This window comes from Callospermophilus lateralis, chromosome 15, assembly GCF_048772815.1.
Source record: "Callospermophilus lateralis isolate mCalLat2 chromosome 15, mCalLat2.hap1, whole genome shotgun sequence".
In the NCBI taxonomy this organism is placed as follows: Eukaryota; Metazoa; Chordata; class Mammalia; order Rodentia; family Sciuridae; genus Callospermophilus; species Callospermophilus lateralis.
In genome coordinates, this window is record NC_135319.1 from 61,706,334 (window position 1) to 61,728,113 (window position 21,780).

The window sequence follows — 21,780 nt, forward strand, 5'->3', positions numbered from 1 at the left end:
ACACTACTTAATTCCTTTGTAATCATTTCATTTTCTGCATCTAAAACATCATTCTGAGAAGGGATTCTACTTCACCAGACTGCCAAGAGGATTTGTGACACACAAATGGATCAAGAACCCCTGCTGTGTTAACATATAACATCTTTTCTTTCACTAATATCATGATATATAATTACACTTTGTACATATATAGAACAAGTACAAAATTATATAATTATATGAATACATACATTTATGCAAGTATAAATATATGTATATATGTATAAATACAATATACACAAAATTCCGTGTTCTTTATTCAATAAATGACCTCCCTCCCCATACACATCAAATTTCCCAAAGTTTCTAAGCCTGTTTTTTTAATCTGATTTGCAGTTTGGATAAAGTCTGTTGCAAAAGAGCTTTCTTCAAACTGGCAACTCTTCTTTTGATCTTTGTCCATAGCGATCCTAATATTGTTCTTAAGGTCAGAGGACTCTTCATATTATTTTAAGAAGGAAAAATAAAAAGTGAAGGGGATGGGTCTTAGCAGAGACTGACTGTTCTAGAATTAATGGGTTCTTTCACATCTTCAGTCATTAAGGATGGATCCTGGGTTTTCAAGGCACCAAAGTTTTCTCTCAGAGGATTTGCTCCAGGAGCCTAGGGAGCTGGGCACTACACCCAGGTACCTTGCGATCCTTTCTAAAAGCTCCAGTATTCTTCCTGTAAGAATGTTGACATTTGTTCAAGTTTTGACATTGCATTTCAAATGAATCTAGAGGTTTTGTTCCTCTCTCAAATGAATCAAAATAGGGTGATCCACTTTTAATTGCTGTAGTAAACCTTAGGTGGTAGTTTTGACATTTCTAAGTGAAAGTTCAGTTGGTTGGCATGTTTAGTATTTAATTATTTCTTTCTTACAGGCTCATCAGTTAGCATCCATGCAAGCACAGGCTTATAATGGTGGGAATGCCAATCCCCCACCTGCCAATAATGAGGAAGAGGAAGATGAAGAGGATGAATATGATTATGACTATGAATCCCTTTCTGATGGTAAGAGAAACAAGAGTCCAATACTGTGTGTAAAGGAAAACTTGAATGATTTTCCTTTTCTCTCACACCCCATCTCATATAAGTCTGGAGTTCTATAGATCAAGAATACAAATTTTATAATATTGTCTGAAAGTTTCTGAATCCAGTAACCTAGTGAGCAGCAAGGAAGGAAAGTGATTTATTCTTTCAGCCATCATGACCACAACCCAGAGAAGAGGATGGTGCAGGGAGCACATTCCTAGAGAAAGAGAATCGTAGCAGAGAAGTTCACTTCCACCCTCTTGGTTTCTGATGTGGCTGAGGCTCTGGGCAGTTTCTCCTCCACTGCCAATAGGGGGCAGCATCACCACTCCATGCTGTCTCTCTCATTTCGACTCAAGACTTTTCTAGGATGATAGAAATAAAAGCGCCTCATTCCCCTTCCCTTCCTGGTTCTCAGATTACTAAACCAACAAGACATTTCCTTCTGGCCCCACCAAAAGGAGGGGGCGGACATGAGGGATGGCTAATGACATAATACCAAAAAAAGTCAAATGAATGATGTTACCCACAGGTTACCAGTAAAGGACTTTACTCATGTAAGAATTAGGTTTCAAGTGTTTCATTTGCTCTAAATAGTGCCATTTGCTAGAGATGCCAAAATGTTTTCTCGGACGCCTTTGCTGATATATAACTGTTTCATTTGGTGTCTTCTGAAAGAAATCAATACAGTAATGAGAAAATGCCAAGGTTCCTACTTACATAAACATTATATATGTAGCATATGTTGTTTCTCCATTGACTAATTGTTTTGCTAAGTATATAGGTAGCCCAGACTACTGTCCACTTACTACTGGAATGACGACTCAGCCACCTTCCTCTCAATATCTGCTCCTCACACTCAGGTTGTCTCCAATCATGTTTCAGTTCCATGAGCCTCCAACACTGATGACAGTCCTCTGTCTTTTTCTGACCCAAAATATAATATCAGGCTGCAACCATTTTATATTTGTTCTTCATAATAGTTGTTTGTTTCCTAACATCAACTAGAAGCCAGTTTACTTGACCCAAAACTCCATGAGATAATAAAAGGGTCACAACTAACCAGATATAAAAAGGGAGAAAATTGAAAGGAGTCAAAAGCAACTTATTTACAGCCTGTTCCTGAAAAGTGATGGAAATGTGGACATTTATATGTAGACTTATTCTTCCCCATGGACTTTTATTACAGTTGTGGTAATGTCCCATAGAAGAAAAATTGATACAGATATGAAATGAAAACCACAATGAAGAAATCAATCAATGCAGATGTTATTTAACCCTGTAAGAAACTAGTCTAGTGGAAAACAAATTCACTCTCCATCATAAATTACTCCTGTGTACTTTCTGTACTTTTGAAAATAGGAAAGAAGAAGGCTTTTTACAATCATTGTTATTATAGGCATTTTTTATTTGCAAATGACAAAATGAACAGGTGGAAGAAGGATCTATTTTTTTTTCAATTAGAGTAAAATTTAATCCTACCCCATTAAATTTCTAAGATAGTTGTATGTATTTTTTATTATTATTTATTTTTTGGCGGACACAACATCTTTATTTGTATGTGGTGCTGAGGATCGAACCCGGGCCGCACGCATGCCAGGCGAGCGTGCTACCGCTTGAGCCACATCCCCAGCCCTATTTTTTTTTTAATAAAGTTAACATCTTTTATTTAAAATTTTTTTTGTAGTTGTAGACAGGCAGGATGCCTTTATTTTATTTATTTTTGTATGCAGTGGTAAGGATCCAGCCCAGTGCCTCACACATGCTAGGCAAGTGCTCTGCCACTAAGCCACAGCCTCAGCCCTGTATTTTTTTTTTTTTCTATCAGTGAAAAACGGGACCCCATCAGGCTCTGTGAGACCTTGAACAATGTCCTCTCACCTTCTTGGTTTAGGTACCACTAATATACAATAAAAAGTTTCTGTAAAGTGTTTGGTAATTTTGTCCCTCACCCTCACTATTACTATGATCTATGATAACTTCAATCCACTCCCAACACGTGATTATTTCCCACTTCATTGAAGATCCCACTGACTAGCTGATTCCCAAATAGGCCTTGCAGTTGTGCGGTGCCTTGTTGAAGCTTGTCCTATGAAGGCTTCCATATGTGACTATTAAATGCCTTATCTAGTGTAGTTTTTCCATGGTGATCCTAGCACTGTGCTCATCTCTACTTTCCTCTGCCATCTCCACTTTTTCCAGTTGGGATGAGAAGAAAATAGAATTCTGCCCACTGTAGAGGCTGCCTCTTAAGGGGATCTCAAAATTTTCCATGCTTTTTGTAATAAGTCCCTTTGAGAAACTAGAAGCTGTGACCAGTCACCTCTGATAAATAAATGTGCTCTCAAAATTCTGCACACATTTGTAGGAGTTTCATCAGCCTCCTGAGGGCCACAGAGGAAACCCATCTCTATAGTCAGGGTCCCCAGTGTGTCTCTATTACAGCTCTAGTCCTCAGTTTTCATACCCACAAGATAAAGGAATGAATCTAAAGCCACTTTTGGCTATAGAAGTGAGATGATCCTTAGTCACAGAATTATTTCAAGAAAACCCTAAGGAAGTCACAAGGAGGGTCGTGTATTTGAGGTTGCTACTAATTGCTACTCTGCCTTTTGGATAATAAATTCTTAATGGATTTTTATTTCACTTAATTTCCATTCCAATGTTATTGTTCTCTTCAACTAGTTTTGAACATACACTGGGGCACAAGTTTGAATTTACCACTTAATATATGCATATTTTATGACAACAGCTGCAAGATTTTAACAAATTAACTGATTTCTGTTCATTGAACTAAACTTATACTGGGAGTATCACAACAGTCTGTAACTGAAAATATGTAATATGAATGTGGCTACTGAGAGCATGATTAACATTAATAATGTTTGCATATATTTATTGCTAGCTCTTGCGTACCTATGTAGTCAAAATAGTAAATCTACCAAACATTTCTTGTTTCATTTATCTTGTGATCTAAGCTGTTATTTATGCTTTGCTTCATGCCTTAGTTTAATTTATCTGGCTTTTCATCTCAGTTCTCCTTACTTGTATACCCTGTCTGACTCTGTTTTTCTGTAGCAGATGTCCTTACTGCTTCCCCTGCTCCTAACAGTCAGGAAGGTAAACATCATCCATACGGGCATTTTAACTGCATGGGTATCAACATTATGTTTCTGATCTCTTGGGCCTGATGAGCATGAAGTTGTGACACTTTTATGAATACAAATGTAATGAAATGATTGGTCTTGTTTACTTCTTGGCAGCCTGCATGGCCCTGATTTGCTATAAGGATATTTTGGTCTAAGCATTTGTAGTCTGATGAGTGAGAAATTCGCTTTTTTGTTTTTTATGTTAAAAAAGTATAATCATGCCGGGCGCAGTGGCGCATGCCTGAAATCCCAGTGGCTTGGGAATCTGAGGCAGGAGGATCGTAAGTTCAAAGCTAGCCTCAGCAACAGCAAGGCTAAGTAACTCAGTGAGACCCTGTCTCTAAATAAAATAAAATTTAAAAATAGGGCTGGGGATGTGGCTCAGTGGTTGAGTGCCCCTGAGTTCAATCCCCAGTACCAAAAAAAAAAAAAAAAGAGGATAATCATGATAACTCACACTTTTACAGTCATTCTGATTAGAAATGCTAAAAAAAGAGCAGAACAAAAAATTATCTGTCACCCTTAGATATATTTACAAGTTTGAATTCCTGTTCTTAAGATTTTCACCTAATAATTAAAATTGTGAAGACTTTGCTTTCCAATAAATTGTAATTGTAAAAATTTCACGTTGCATAGAACAATAAGTGTCCCCTTTCCCTGCCACACACTGGTTTTGACATTTCTCAAAGTAAGAGAAGCCAATAGCTTCATTTCAAGGTGAGGGTGATTAAATCATATATGTACTGTCTAGAAGTGCTTTAACCACTAAATCCTTCCCAGACTTGTGCTGTCAGCTTCTTGATGCAGAATATTTCCCACAGCATTTGCAGAGTTCTAACAATCTGTTTCAAAATGATCATTCTCGTTTAGATTGTGTCTATATGGTACCAAAATAACTGGTAAATTCGAAAGTTAAATTGAAATTAAATATGTCAACCCAATTTCTAAAATTATGTTCAAGCCATTATTTTGGTATCATGTAGACAGAGCCTCGGTCTCGCAGACAAGTACAATTGTCTGGCTGCCCTCACAATGAAGTATATGTTGCCCTTAAGTGTCACATTTGGTTCTTCGTTACTAAAGCCTGCTAACACGTTTTCAGACAACATTCTGGAAGACAGACCTGAAAATAAATCATGTACTGACAAGCTTCAGTTTGAGTACAATGAAGAAATTCCCAAGCGGATAAAGAAGGCAGATAACTCTGCTTACAACAAAGGAAAGGTGGGTGGATGGTTTCTGTTAAATAGTATTTGGACTGTGGTACTCACTTCCTTCCTACCTTTCCCTTCACCTCTGCCCTCACTGACCCATGGATGCCAAAGTGATAACATGAGACGCCCACCTGCCATTGAAAGTTGGTCTTGATTCATCCCACCAATACCTACCGAAGGTGTATGTATGGCAGACACTGAAGCGGCACAGGAGGTGGGTCAGTGATGGAGACAGACCTGTGGACATGTGCAAAGAACAGCAGTTGCCCTGTGTTATCAGAGCATCAAGGACAGGCCCTTAGGGAAGGTGACATATGAGAAGGAAGATTTGGTCAAACAGGATCAAGGCATTCAGGCCAAGAGGACAGCCTGGTTGTTCAGGGGATTTCATGAAGTCTTAAATGCATTTATAACAACCAAGAAAATAAACGGGAGGCAACTTGTGAAGTGTTAAAGAGGAATAACACCAAGATTAGGAAGATAAATGGGATCCTCAGACCCTACCCTCAAGGGCCTCACAGCATGTAGACTGAGCGGATCTACAGAAGGAGTTGTTGTGAGTGACATTGTTGGATGACAGAGTCATAGAATAGGTAAAGAAGTTGAGCAACCATAGACACATAGTCAATTCTCTAGGGCTGTTCCCTGTGTAAGTCAGTGGGTTATGCCCCAAGGCACTTGAAGGATGACTGAGTCTCATTCTTGCCCTCAGAAAGCTTTCATTCCAGGTGAGGTGTTAGGACCCCAGTGCAAGTATGTAATGAGCCAGGGGAGGACACTGATGACCCTCCAGGTAAAGTACAGGTAAAGAGCATTGGGAATGCACAAGTGAGTGACTTCTACCTTCCATGGAAAACGGTCTCATTTTCTCTTGATAGGTTTATGACATGGAACTGGGAGAAGAATTTTATCTTCCTCAGAATAAAAAAGAAAGCAGACAGATTGCACCAGAGCTTTCTGACCTTGTCATCTATTGCCAAGCAGTAAAATTTCCAGGTAAAATGTAGGCAATGCCATCTATAACAGTCAAAGATACCAAAGGAAGAAAATATCCTATTTATCTGATTAGACATTGTGAATGCTCCAAAATAAACTGTGTGGCCAAATTAATGGTTATAATAATTCTAAATTTGCTTTGATGCACATGAAGAAAAATACCATAAAATATTCATTTTTCCAAACTATACAATGTCTTTTCATAATAGTGAATAATTGATAATAATATCTATAAGACCCAACAATTAAAATTTATTAAGCACTGAAGCACCAGGATTTGTGCCTAGTGTTTTATATGAATCCTCTCTTTGACTATTCATAATAATTCTATGAGATCAGTGGTATTATCTCCATTTTTAAATAAAACAAATAATTTTTTAAAGAGATAATGTAATTTGCCCAAGTTTCCAGGGGGTATCAGTTAAGATTCTTGTTTTAAAGATGCAGAAATCAATAAAGATGGATGAGTTTCAGGTGCAGCCTGATCCAGGGCACATGCTTTCTCTCTCCCCATTCGTCATTTTACCTCCACTTTTTTGGCCTTCTTCCCTTTGTGGTTGTAAGGTAGCCATAGCCGGCTAGCACTTCACACTTCCAGACTTGGCTGCAGTGCAAGTGCTTCTTCAGAGCTTCCAGCAGAAGTTTCTCACTGTTTTTTTTTTTTTTTTTGCCCAAACCTTAACCAATCACTGTGGCCAGGAAGATGCCATGTTCTGATAGTCTGGAGCCTAAATGACACGCTTTATCCCTGAGCTGCATAGTGAGGCTCTACCTAAACTGCAAGGACCAAGAATGGGGTTGTGGTAGGGGAGGGAGTTTCCCCAAATGGCCATTTCTAAAAGTACAATGAATTTATGTTGATGAACCATTTCTTCAAAAAAGTGTTCATTTAAGTTAGCAAATAGTAGATTTATGATTCTGAAGCTTGTCTCCGAAGTCATGCCCTGAAGCATACCTATACTCTGCCCCTCTTGATAGGGATGTTACTGATGAGCTTAATTCACCCAGTTATGTGTCCCACAAATGAGGCACCAACAGGTGGAAGAGTCCACAAATACATGGCCGTCAGAAAAATTCATCTTCTTATACTAAGAAAAAGAATCCCCTTGCACAAGATTTCTGAGGACAGAAAAGAGCTGGGATTGGAGGACTAGTCTTAATGTTAGTAACAGAGTATATAAACTTGGCCTAGAGAGGGGCGTTAAAATGCCAAACCTCATCTTCTCAAGATGGGCTGAACTCATCAGAGCTTAGCTTAAGCAACAGTTCTCACACTGTACCTGGCAAATGGGACAAAGGTGTTAGGCGATTAAAAATATTTGGCAATAGTGGCCTTTTCATACATGGTGGGGGTGGGGAGCCAGAGATTCCTTAATTTTAAGTTTTCCTCCAGTAACTGTTTGTAAACCATTGGCAGCTGCTAATGCTCATCTGCTAGCAAATTCTGTTGAAAAGAATATGAGTGAAAAAGTAGCAAGCAGATACTTCAAAGAAATACAAGAAGCTAACATTTTCATTTCACAGAGTGAGACTTTACATGACCTAAAGGTTATGATCATACATGCACCTCATGAAATTATTTTTACAATGGAGGAAAATTCTTTACCTGTCAGTCATCATGACTGGCATGTCCTCAATTGTATGATCAAGTGTGAGGGCCACCCTGTTCAAAAATCACACTCAGTGCATCTCTTATTCTTCATCAATACAGGTGACACTGGGTACATACACCCAATCCATTCCACTGCCTTTGTCATTTCTCTCTCAAGCACTGAAAAATGAAAGTGCACAAATTCCCATTGATATTTGTAGTCAGTGTAAAAGATGAACTTTCTGTACCAACAGAGAACCATAGAAGGGCCAAGAGATTATTTGCTCTGACTTGAGGCACACACTAAGCATATGGATGGCTTATTAAGTATACTATTTATATAGTATATATCCTTTAATAGGTATTTTTAATTGATTTATTAATTAAAGTTTCTGACCTTTTTCTCACCCCAATTCTATTTCCTTTCTCAAAGTAACTAAATTACGTTGCTGAAATCATTGCTACAATAACTTCTAAACATTTGTTGTTGTTATATTTGTTTGAATGTACATGAGGAAAATGTCAGTTAGTTTAGTTGGTAAGTTACATTATCATTTTCAATATATCTCACCTTTCACCCAAAAATACTTGCAGAGTGGTAAGGCACACCAAGACCATATGGTCTGACACCCACAGAAGTAAAGTGAGTTTCCCACAAACATGAACCTGGGCAGTGTCAGGCAAGACCAGAACTCGGTGTCTCAATTCCCAGGGCTGGGTTCTTTTCACCACACTGCCTTAGCTTTCTTAGGGCCAAGGAAGTAGCTGATGTTTTTTGTTGTTGTTGCTGTTTCTATCTTCTATCTTAGAGGATTTGTTTCTCACTTACATCTTATCTCTCTATTTTTCTTTTTTCTAATAGAAAAAAAGAAAAAGAAGAGCATGATATTTGATCATATTGTACCATTTATCATATTACCCCACTCCGTAGTTTCTGGATACTTCCCAAACCTCATCAAGCATATACACACACCATGGTCTTTCCTGCTGCCAGGCTTTTACTCCCACAGTATACTCAACCTGGCCTATCCTTCCTTCTCCCTTTGACACTGTCCAAGCTGCAAGGCCTGAGACACTTCAACCCATCACACTGCCTCCTTCTGGGGAGCTCCTTGCATTTATAGGTACATATTTGGCCACCTCCTTGGTCTTTACTTGTTCTGCAGTCAAGAGTACAGCCAAACCAATAAATTAAAAAAAAAAAAAAAAGAAAGAAAGAAAGAAAGAAAAGAGTACAGCCAAGAGAAATATTGGATAGTGAAAACATCACTGGACAATATCATTGCTCAGAGATCTGGGACCTTGGCTACCCCATCTGGGACCTTGGCTACCTGACTTTGGCAAAGGCAAATCACCTTTCTGAGACTCAGTTTTTTCACCCCAAAGTCTATGCTTTTAAACATTATTCTGTCTCTGAGGATGTTCTTGAAAGTATATTTCTGTTTCGAAAAAAAAAAAAAAAAGGGGGCTCCTGATGCTGCTTCAGCTTAAGGAATTGCTCTCCTACTGGTACAATTATGGACCCTGGGAATGATTTGGAGGCAACTGTGGCTTCATTGGAGCTTTTAAGTCACTCTTAGAGCCAGGTCTGTGTGGTGTGCATTCATTTTCTCACTCAACAAATATGCACCAAGTTCCTGCTATGCACCAGGCACTCTGCCAGGCATGAAGGATCCAGGGAGTGGTTGGACCAGGAGGGAGAAAGAGAAGCCATGAAATTTTATTATCATCACACTGTATTTCCCATTTAATTCTCAAACTAATCCTAAGAGTGCATTTCTCTTATCATACCCATTTTGTAAAGAAGGAAACTAAGGAAGGTAGAGTGTGTCAAGTCAAGGCTCAGACCAGAAGGAATTGAACCTGAACAGTATGATGCTAAAGTTCAAACTTGAAAACATTCTCTTATCTCTCAAAATTGAGTAATTAATATGAATAAAATACTAATTAAATCTTGACTACAGGACTTTTTTTCCATATAACTTTTAAAAATGTTTCAGGGGGCTGGGGATGTGGCTCAAGCAGTAATGCTCCTGGCATGTACAGGGTGCTGGGTTTGATCCTCAGCACCACATGCAAATAAGATGTTGTGTCCACCAAAAACTAAAAAAAAAAAAAAAAAAATTCTCTCTCTCTCTCTCTCTCTCTCTCTCTCTCTCTCTCTTAAAAAAAAAAGATCTTTCAGGTGCACTGCCTACTAGTAAGGTGTGGATAAGAGAGAGACAGGGCTTGTGATTATTCTGCAGTAAGCATACACTTCTTGTTGCATTTGCCTATAGAGATAAAAACTTCAATATAATTGCCTACAATACTATTATTAACCGTGCTAAAAATGATAGCAGGTCTTCTGTGCTGAGTTATGGGGAGTAGTAGGACTTCAAAATAAACATTAACAGGGATGGAAAATGTTGCCTGTAAGTTTTTGGCTTATTTATTTTCATTTTATGGGAACAGGCCTGTCAACTCTAAATGCATCTGGCTCAAGCAGAGGAAAAGAAAGGAAAAGCAGGAAGTCCATTTTTGGCAACAACCCGGGCAGAATGAGCCCAGGGGAGACAGCAACATTTAACAAAACATCTGGAAAAAGTAAAGTCACCTTCTTACAATATCTTTGCTTGATCCTGCATGCTGAATGATTCATGTATTTGCTGTCTAAGCACTTCCCTTGAATTTTGAAATTCTTTTTTATTTTCATGAATGTCCACATTATCTAATGGCATAAATATTTTTAATTTATGCTTTTAACTCATTAAAAATAACATTTCACTGGAGATAGTCTAATGTCCTTTGCCTCAAAAGTAAAAACTGGAAGCACCTTGGAACATTCTAGTGGTTCTTGGAACTGTACTCTTTACCCAGAAGATATATCCATTTTATTTCTAATTACTTTTTATTGTGAAGGTAATAAATTCTCATAGTTAAAGTTCAAACAATACAGAGTATTATTAAAATTCCTTTCCACTCTCAGTGTCCTCGTGCTACTTCCCAGAGGTAACCACTCTTAAGTTTATTGTGTTTTGTTCAAGAAAAATAAGATCCTTTTAAAGATAATCCAAGTGGGATGTAACTGAACAAACTTGTGTATCTTTTATACTTGCTGTAAAGTTTACATAACCTTCTGTACATATACCTATCTTATTCTCTTTAATAATTCATTGTGTGGGTATACTGTCATTAAATCACTTCATCACTGATAACTTTGGATGCTTCCTGTTTTCATTTTCTGTGGGTTTTATAACCTTGTACATATATTGTTGTGTACTTGTGCAATATATCCACAGAGCAGATGACGTATAGAGGCAAAGGACTTCCAGGATTCAAATTTAAATCTATGTTGCAGCCAAGAATGCTGCCACATGCCTATGTTCCCCATGACTAGGGAGGCAGAGACAGGAGGATCACAAATTAAAGGCTAACCCCAATAATTTTGCAAGACCCCAAGCACCTTTAGGAGACCCTGGAATGTTGCTCTGTGGTAAACTGCCCCTGAGTTCAATCCCTAGTACCTAAAAAAATAAATATGCTACCCCCATTTATTTATTTATTTATTTGGGTGCTGGGGCTCAAACCCAGGCCCTTACTTCTGAGCTATGCCCCCCAGTCCACTATCCTCTTTTTAAAACTCAGTAGACATCATGTTGTTTCAAAGTGGTAAACTAACTAACTCTCCAGTAAAATTCGAGATCTATTCGGATGTATTCATGTGCTATGGCTGTTTGTGGGGGTGTCGTTCAGGTTTATCTTTCTAAAATGTTTAAGGTTTTGACACTAATCTGAGACTAATCTTTTGGGGAGTTTAGGTTCCTATGAAGGAATTCGACAGACCTGGGAGGAATCTTCTTCCCCTCTGAACCCAACCACATCCCTCAGCGCTATCATTAGAACTCCCAAATGCTATCATATCTCATCGCTGAATGAAAATGCCGCCAAACGTCTGTGTCGCAGGTATTCTCAGAAACTGATCCAGCACACCGCCTGTCAGCTGCTGAGGACCTACCCGGCCGCCACCCGCATCGACTCGTCCAACCCCAATCCCCTCCTCTTCTGGCTCCATGGGATCCAGCTCGTGGCACTCAACTACCAGACAGATGGTAACGCGCCTGCATCTGCGCCTCTCTCCTTTGCTTCTGTATGCCAGTAAATGGGGTTCTGCTAATAACATTTTTGGCCAAGGGGCAAGAGTCCACACCATTATGTGATTTGATACTGAATTATGCCCCTGATGTTTCAGAGTTAAGATGATAGGGGGGGGAAAAAAAACTTGGAAGAGGCTCCACCCCTTTTTTAAAGTACTTTTTAAACACAAGGCTTCTCTTGACAGCTGAGTCCAGTTTTGTTTGTTGCTGGCGCAGATGGGTGAACCTAGAACCTCACACATACTATCTTTCCCTCTACCATGGGTCACACCCCCCAAGCCCTCCTTTGTTTTTAAGGTTCTTCTGGGACAAGGATCTTTCTTTCTTTCCTTCTTTCTTTTCTACTTTTTTTCCTTCTTTCTCTCTTTCTTTCTTTTTTTGAGATAGGTCTGGCTGTGTTGCCGTGGCTGGCCTCGAACTTCTGGGCTCAAGTGATCTTTCTGCCTCAGCTTCCCGAGTAGCTGGGACTATAAGTGAATGCCACCATGCCTGTCTGTGGGGCAGGGATTTCTTATCTCTTGGTTTATCTGTCTCACTATACAACTGTTCTTGCAGTCAAAAAGCAGTGTCACTTGCCAGGCACGGTGGTGCACATCTGTAATCACTGGGGCAGGAGGATTGTGAGTTTAAAGCTAGCCTCAGCAATGGCGAGGCGCTAAGCAACTCAGTGAGACCCTTCTCTAAATAAAATACAAAATAGGACTGGGGATGTGGCTCAGTGGTTGAAAGCCCCTGAGTTTAAGAAAGAAAGGAAGGAAGGAAGGAAAGCAGGCAAGCAATGTCACTCCAAACATTGTGCAAATTAGAACCATTTTAGCTTTTTTCCAGTCCTTTGTAATTGAGGTGGAGGGCACTGGTCAGTGCTGTAAGTGTTGCAGATTAAAAGAGAACAAGCCTACGAATTGCATGAACAGAGAAAGTAGCGTTCGCGTTCCTCCACTGTTAATGAGACTCAAGTGAGATCTAAAAACTTCAGAGTAAGTTTTCATTTATTGCATGCTTAAAATATATCAGGCACTATGCTAAATTCTCAATTCCTATTATTTCATTTAATCTTTACAATAACCCTAAGAAATGATCCTCATTTCTCAGAGAAGCAAACCAAGGCAAAATAGTTAATTTGTTCATGGTTACCAGATGACTTGCAGTGATAAATTCAGTGTTTTGTTTCCACTTGGTTAGAAAAGAAGCAGAGCTATAGAAGGTGTGGAAACAGTTGAGGAGGAATGTTTCCTAGAATCTCTTCAAAAAAAATAAGACTGCTTTGGATAGAAGAACAGCCTTTATCATTTAGCTCACGTGAACTGAGTCGGATTGTAACTAACTGTGCTGAACCATAACCACAGCACAACCCTGTCTCCAGCTGAGGTCAGCCCACAGCTGTAGGTCTGGGACCAGTTAGCTTCCTGCCTCTGGTGCCAACCAATAGTACCCTCTTGTGGCTGACCCCAAAGACATGTGGTTAGAGATATCAGTCATGGTATTTTTCCCCTTGTTCTGTTTCCTTTTCTCAATTCAAATTAAGTAAGCTGATGCAGGTGAAGTACCATACTTAGCCTAGCGCCTGTCTTGGCACATGGAAAGCATTCCACAGATGTTAACTATCCTTAAGTGCATTTGATAAGTTATTTTTTTAAAAAAAAATTTGATTTGGACTCACCAATGGAAATAATGGTGAAATACTTTCAGAGTTGTAAAAAGTTTTATTTTCCATTTCTTTTCAATCTTTCCTGAGTAGCTTGTGGGTTCACATCCCTAGCCCTGTCTGTACCCCTATGTCTACTGGCGCCCTTTGTTATTATGATACCGAAATATTTTAAGTGCCTGGCAAAATGATTTTCGCAAAGAAATGGAAGTGTGTTTGGTCTTGGATGTGTCCTTTCTCCTAAGGTGCCAAGACTGATGCAGACAGTCTGGCTCCATTGATGGCAAAGGGAGCCCCGGCTCAAGGGGACCACAAAGAGTTGCCACTCCTGCAGTCCAGTAGCACACACTGAAGCTAAAACTTGTCCTCCACTCACCACTAAACACTCTTCATGTCCCCAAAGGAAGCCAGGACACATCGAACTGCCCACTCAGGGGAAGCAGATGACTCTGTTACATGATTCATCCTCAAGGTCCTTTCCATTCTTTCATCCCAGAAGAGAGCTTTGCCAACTAACCTCCCATGATTCAGTGCAGCAAGCATTGATTAAGCATCCCCCTTGCTGAACAAGGCAAAAGCCACATGCAGTGTTAGCGTGTTTGTCTATAAAAATGGCCTTTATTTCTGCAAACTGGGGGCAGAGCCTGGTTCAATACCTTGCACACAGCAGGCTGCCCTGAGTTGGAGCAGATTATCTCTATCAACCCCACTGCAACTAGAACCTGTAGTTCTTGATATTTGGTCCAGATCTCTTCCAAGTGTTTACTTCTCTGTGGATTGCAATTCCAAATAGATAAGAGTCAAAAATTCTTAGGTTAGAAAGTGCTTTTTCATCTATGATCCCTCGCATTGTGCCTTTAGCCTCCAATATGTCTCCAGAATCATCTGACTTGCCATTTCCTGGATCTCAGAGGACCTGGTACTCCAAAGGGTTGTCTATGGACATAGGGCCTTCTCATCTCCAGTTTTCTGCTGGCTCTGTTAACTACAAGAAGGTCAGAAGTGCTCTGTAACAAGAAGTCTTACAGAAAACTGACCCAAAGCTGGTAGGGAAATCCCTGATTTTTGCTGGCAACAGACCATCAAAAATCTTTCCACATGGGTACAGAACAGATTCCTCCCTTGTATACAGGACCTAGAGGTGTGTAAATATGCACCTCCAGTCAGAAGAAAAACCTCTTTTTAAAAAAGCACTCATTATGCTTTATTGCACGATAGTTGCACTTTTTGTGATTTTTCTGGACCCCAAATGTAAGGACAAATATTATGAGAATGGTGTCTACTTAATACAAGGTTTCTAAATGAATAGAAGACTATTAGGGCAATGCTATGCTCAATTTATCATATGGATTGATTCAGAAGGGTAAGTAGGTTTACACTGATTCATGCACATTTTTTCACTTGGTTAGAACAGGGGTTTTCAAACTGTAGTCACTGATGAAGTTCTGGGACCACTCCTAGGAAACATTAAGAGGGCTATGGGGCTGGGGATGTGGCTCAAGCGGTAGCACACTCGCCTGGCACGCGTGCGGCCTGGGTTCGATCCTCAGCACCACATACAAACAAAGATGTTGTGTCCGCCGAAAACTAAAAACAATAAATATTAAAAATTCTCTCAAAAAAAAAAAAAAAAAGAGGGCTAGATTTCAGATCTCACCTTCATTTCAAAATGAGCACTACCACAAGGGTCTGTTTTACACATGGGGTCACCATGAGATACCTTAGTCAAGAAAAAGTGCTTGAAAGTAATGGAAAGCTATTAGGATAGATACCGCACTAATGCGATCAGACTTCAAATCTGAATGGAGTTGACGTTATAATCAGTTAAGTGTGAGCAGCTCTTACTATTGTTAGTAATACAAGTTGAGTATCCCTTATCCAAAATGCTTGGGGCTAGAAGAGTTCCGGATTTGGATTTTTTCAGATTTTGAAATATTTACATATACATATAGTGAGAGACATGAGGATGGAACCTGAGTCTAAATACAGAATTCATTTGTGTTTCACCTTACACACATAGCCTGAAGGATTTTATACAATATGTTTAGTGCTCACTCATCAGGTGAAATTTGTCAGTGCTCATAGTTTCATGTTTCCAATAATTTCAGATTTCAAATTTTCATATTAGGGATGCTCAACCTGCATATGTCTATTTCATATTTGCTATCCTGTGTGAGCTAGTTTGTTTCACTGTCTAAGCCATCCTAGCCACGTCTGCTTTCTCCAACACAAAATGGCCAGGGAAGAGAATTTTCTCCTCCTGCAAGTAAGACAGCATGCCCTCTATGAAATCAGTCGATCAGCACTGGAAGGGGCCTGGCAGATCCAGAGCAATTTGCTATTTGAATACACTAATTTGACAGAGAAGGAGACTGAGGCCCCAGGAGCTTTCCTATGTCTAAGACATCCTTATCCCAGGAATTCCTGCACATTATCTTGGCCAACCCCAGATACATGGAAAATTTTTACACACAAGACAAAAGGGTACGGGCCAATTTCTTGTGGTTCCGAGGTGATTACCACACTTTTCCTTGATGTTGGTCCACAGAGCAAAGTTCATTCTGCACATGGAAGGAATCTATCAGGGGGAAGATTTGTCAGGTGTGTCTCATAAACCTTTTGCTCACTTGGGCAACTTTTATACAGACTTGAGCCATCGGATGAGCGTGTGAGTGTGGAAGAGTCCAGAAACAGTGCAGCAATCCAGTTGTTCATCAAAGCACTGTGCCAAAGAAAATTTTGACCACAAAAGATTCAAAGCCTTTGTGAAGTTCTTAAAGATTTTGATTGAGGGGATTGTGGACATGATGTGAATCAAATGTGATAATGATTGTTTTGTATTTAACTACAATTAAAAAAAGAGGTAAAAGTAATTTATGAGTTGAAATTGAGATTTTTTTAAGGAAAAGCTGTTTCTTCAGCTGTTTTTATTATTATTATTAAGGTTTTATCTTGTCTTTGAAATAGCAAGACTTGGCTATACATGATTCGGTATTTGGGGATAAGAAAATACTGCTATCCCTTTCCAAAACTCAGTATAAAATGAGATATTTTGCAAGATTGTGCAGATGTATGTGATTGATTCCTATTTGTAAAGGGAGTTTTTATGTGGCAGAACCTGGTTTGGAGTAAGAACACTGGGCATTTCCATAAACTGTATGTTTCATGGTGACAGAGATTTTCATGTCTTGTTACCTGCTGTATCTGCAGTGCCTAACAACCTAGTACATCCTGGGTATTTGCTGACTGATAACATGAATGGATGATTATCTCACTTCATGCTTGAGTTTCCAAAAAAATGATGCAAATTTCTTTTGAACTTTAAATTTCTGACTCTGAAGCAACAAAGTGGATGAGCAATATCAGGTTTTTTTCTTGTTTTGCAGATCTTCCTTTACATTTAAATGCCGCCATGTTTGAGGCAAATGGTGGCTGTGGTTATGTATTGAAACCCCCAGTTCTGTGGGACAAGAACTGCCCCATGTATCAGAAGTTTTCTCCCCTGGAAAGAGATCTAGACAACATGGAGCCTGCCATCTATTCTTTAACTGTAAGTAGGGCCACTGTTGTGAAGCATCGAAGACTTCCTGAATATAAAACTGATTTTGAATTCATGGCATTGCAAAGCTGATGAGTTACAGATCACGGGTGGGAACAGATTTAGTTCCCACAACGTCTTAACTCTCAGAGCAGTGGCTCTGGTTAGGTTAGGGCTGCAGTCATCAGGCACCGAATTTGCCAGAGCCAAGTAGGTGCAGTCAGGAAATCCCTGCTTTACCTGATGTACTAATGATTGTCAGTCTGTCTTCCAGGCCCACAGAATCATAACTATGAGTAGATCCTATAAAAGTTGGGCTCCAGCCAAGCACCATGGTACATGCCTATCATTGCAGTGATTCAGGATGCTGAGGCAGGAGGATCTCAAATTGAAGGTCAGTCTCGGCAATTTAGCAAGACCCTCAGCAACTTAACAAAACCTTTTTATATTTATTTTTGAAAAATAAATAAATAAAAAGGTCTGGAGGATGTAGCTCAGTGGTAAAGCACTCTTGAGTTAATCCCCAGTACCAAAAAAAAAAAAAAAAAAAAAAAGAGTTGATCTCCTTGTTAGATCAGCTCATCTTTAGCTCCAATGAGCTCTAAGATAAAACAAACCTGCATCAATATATAAATACAGTGAAGCATCTTTCCTGCTTCTGGTTTACCTTTTATCCTTCTTGGGCCTTTTCTTATATCTTTCATTGCTTAAATAACTTACTATCAAAACTCCACAGACTCCCCTTAAAAACAGATTTCCCTTAAAAACAGATTTCCCTTAAAAACAGATTTCCCTGTTTTTTGTTTGATTTTGGTACCAGGGATTAAACACAGGGGTGCTTAACCACTGAGCCACATCCCCAGCCCTTTTTTATATTTTATTTAGGGACACGGTCTCACTGTGTTGCTGAGGGCCTCGCTAAGTTGCTGAGGCTGGTTTTGAACTCATAATCCTCCTGCCTCAGCTTCCCCAGCTGCTGGGATTACAGGTGTGCACTACCATGCCCAGCTTCTATTTTCCTGTTCTTTTTTTCTCTCTTAGTTTAACAACAACAACAACAAATCTGGGTGGGAGTTAGGAAAGAGAGAGACAAGGTCATCTCTCCATCTTTTGATCTTGTCTCCCTCTCTTCAAAGGAGGTCTTCTTATGACACACCAGATTTCTCTTCAAAGATTTTTCTGATTATCCTGTTTTTTCTTTCTCTCCCTAAGACAGGAAGGCAGCAGCTCCTTTTCTCTTTGACCATTTTAGCTAGAGTTGAGTGTCGTTTTATTTGTTTACAGAAGGTTAGGAGTTAATTTTTGACAACACACTCTGTTTGAGTTGAAAGGTTACAGTTAAGTGAATACTGTTGACAAAACAGTTTTTATATGATTTCAGTAGTATGAGTACCCGACCTTGTCCATTTACCTTGTCCATGAAGTCATTCTTTGTGGATGGAAGTGGTGAAACCCAGTAGTTGTCTTCCCTTCTCTTTCACCTTCTGTGACCTTGATCCTTTTTTTCTCCCCCTTCAGATTGTCTCTGGCCAAAATGTGTGCCCTAGTAACAGCACAGGAAGCCCGTGCATAGAAGTGGACGTCCTGGGCATGCCCCTGGATAGCTGTCATTTCCGTACGAAGCCCATCCATCGAAACACTCTAAACCCCATGTGGAACGAACAGTTTCTGTTCCGGGTTCACTTTGAAGATCTTGTATTTCTTCGTTTTGCAGTTGTGGAAAATAACAGTTCAGCGGTAACTGCTCAGAGAATCATTCCACTCAAGGCTTTAAAACGAGGTAGAATGAAAATCCCAAGCAGCATCCATGGTACCCCTGGCATTTTTTAAAGGAAGGCATGAAGTAAGGAAAGAAAAGAAGGGAGAGTTGTGGGGGGTTGCAAAAGTGAGCCATGGTTGGAGGTGGTGCCTGGAAGACATCCAGTATTGGAAGCCAGGGTGGTATTAGACAGAAAGCAGGGGAAAGAGAATTTTTGAGCAAAGGCCAGGACTTTTGGCTTGTGGATTGGCTTTAGTGTGGCGCTCTGAGGAATTTTGGCTTCCTGCACCTGGCTTATGCATTGCTTCTCAAACTGATGTGCACAGGAATCACTTTGGTAATAACATGCAAATCCCAGTTACATAGGTCTGGGTCAGGGCTTGAGATTCTACCTTTCTTTCTTTCTTTCTTTCTTAGACCTTTATGTATTTATTTATGTGGTGCTGAGGATTGAACCCAGTGTCTCACATGTGCTAGGCAAGTGCTCTACCATTGAACCACAACCTCAGCCCCAACATTCTGCCTTTCTAACAAGCTTCCAAAAGTGGTGATTCTGCTGAACTACACTAAGTATCAGGTTCTATATGTTTCCCCCCCACCTCTCCAGCCACACTCAAACTGCCATTCTCTGAGCTCCACAGACACCTTGCAATTTCCTACTTCTTAATTATTTCCTATTTTTCTTCTCCATTGTGCAAATATCACCTTATTATTATATTTGTTTGCTGGGGGATTAATAAGAAAATACCACAACAAGCAACTCAGGAGGCTGAGACAGAAGAATCATGAGTTCAAAGCCAGCCTCAACAAAAGCAAGGTTCTAAGCAACTCAGTGAGACCCTGTCTCTAAATAAATAAAAAAAATAGGGTTGGGGATGTGGCTTAGTGGTCAAGTGCCCCTGAATTCTATCCCTGGTACAAAAAAAAAAAAAAAAAAAAAAAACAACCACAAGAGAAATTTGTTTTCCCGCAGTTCTAAGGGCGCTAGAAGCCTGATTCAAGGTGTCAGCAGGTCTGATCTCTTCAGAGGCCTCTCTTCCTGGCTTGCAGATGCCAAGCTTCTTGAAGAGTCCTCCAATGATCTTAGTCTGTGTGCACATGTCTATGTCCTAATAGCCTCTTCCTCTAAGGACACTGGTCATATTGGAATAGAGCCCACCCTTATGACCCCCATTTTCACATACTTACCTCATTAAAGAACCTATCTCCAAATAGAGTCACATTCTGAGGTACTAGAGGTTCAGGTTTCAACATATGAATGAGGAGCACAATTCAGCCCATAAGATTATTATGGAAATGTGAGAAAGAAAAGAATAGCAAAAACTTTTTTTTAAATTATCCATCATTTCATCTCCCCAATATAATCACTTTAGGTGAACGTCTTTTGCAGACTTCATTTCTCTGCCCATGCATATGACACATGAGATATGTTTTTAAACAATAGGCTCCCTACTAATCTCAGTATTTTGCAAGTTACTAGTTTTCGCTCTCTAATGTATATGATGAGCAACTTTTCATGTTACCTGTACATTGACATTACCACTCTTTTTTTAACCACTTTTTTTTTTTTTTTTACTACTTTTATTGGCTGCACATGCCTTGATGTCAAAATGATCAGGTTTTCCTGCTAATTTTTTTAAATGGGGTTACTTTTTTAAATACTTTATTTTATTCATTTGTTTTTTTATTTTTTAAAATATATATTTTTAGATATTGATGGGCCTTTATTTTATTCATTTATTTATATGTGGTGCTGAGAAAACCCCATGTCTCACACATGCTAGGCAAGTGCTCTACCACTGAGCCACAACCCCAGTCCCTCATTTGTTTTTTTAAATATTTTTTAGTTGTAGATGAACATAATACCTTTTATTTATTTATTTATTTATTTTTTATGTGGTGCTGAGGATCAAACCCTGTTTGATCTTCACATGTGCTAGGCAAGTGCTCTATCACTGAGCTACCACCCCAGCCCTTTCCTGCCAATTTTTGTTTGAATTTAGAGTATCTGTTTGAGTCTAAGTTAGGAACAGTACTGGACAGCACCCTCCCAGTGAAAAGGTGCCTACTAGTCACATGCCTGTCATCATCTATTGCCCATTTTAAGGTGATATTTCTGCCTATCATTTGTTAATCTCCTTGGAGTATCTTCTTTGCAGAGCTCTATAGTACTTGGGTTAATAGGCTTTTCCCAATTTCTACAATATTTCAGGATATCGACATCTTCAGCTGCGAAACCTCCACAATGAAGTCTTGGAAATCTCTAGTTTGTTTATAAACAGCAGAAGAATGGAAGAAAATTCCTCTGGCAGTACCTTGCCAGCCTCTTTGGTAATTAAGTTCTATTTCAATCAGCATGTTTGAGGGGATTGCTAGCTACACTGGAGGTGGGCTTTCTTTTCTTATAGCAAAGTGGTCTGTAAAAGTCATGAATTGGGTGGCTGTGGAAGTAATAACAGCTGAAACTTGGCTCTTGACAAAGCACTCTACACATACACCACCTCACAAGTTCCCTACATGAGACCCATGCCCACAGAAGTCTGAGGACCACTGGAGCAGAGTTCAGTCCACTAATCTAGGGTAGTTTATTTAAACAGTAAACATAGCTTTAATAAACTGGTTAATTTCATTCTGCTTCCTCTTTAAATTAAAAATATATTTGAAAGTATGTCCATTGATTACCTTGTCTACATGTC

General features: G+C 39.5%; 1 protein-coding gene across 4 annotated transcripts in view; it reads left to right on the plus strand.

The window, feature by feature from the left end:
* The window catches only part of Plce1 (phospholipase C epsilon 1), a 283,071-nt gene that overhangs the window by 242,496 nt on the left and 18,795 nt on the right, over nucleotides 1-21,780 (plus strand). For 2 of the 4 annotated variants that reach the window (XM_076834570.1, XM_076834571.1), the window contains exons 20-28: nucleotides 906-1,035; nucleotides 4,138-4,176; nucleotides 5,308-5,429; nucleotides 6,298-6,415; nucleotides 10,461-10,592; nucleotides 11,807-12,097; nucleotides 17,174-17,337; nucleotides 18,844-19,105; nucleotides 21,297-21,415. In XM_076834570.1, coding sequence (XP_076690685.1) covers nucleotides 906-1,035; nucleotides 4,138-4,176; nucleotides 5,308-5,429; nucleotides 6,298-6,415; nucleotides 10,461-10,592; nucleotides 11,807-12,097; nucleotides 17,174-17,337; nucleotides 18,844-19,105; nucleotides 21,297-21,415 — 1,377 coding nt within the window. The remainder of the gene's footprint in view (nucleotides 1-905; nucleotides 1,036-4,137; nucleotides 4,177-5,307; nucleotides 5,430-6,297; nucleotides 6,416-10,460; nucleotides 10,593-11,806; nucleotides 12,098-17,173; nucleotides 17,338-18,843; nucleotides 19,106-21,296; nucleotides 21,416-21,780) is intronic. The other 2 variants (XM_076834573.1, XM_076834572.1) reach the window with 1 other exon arrangement.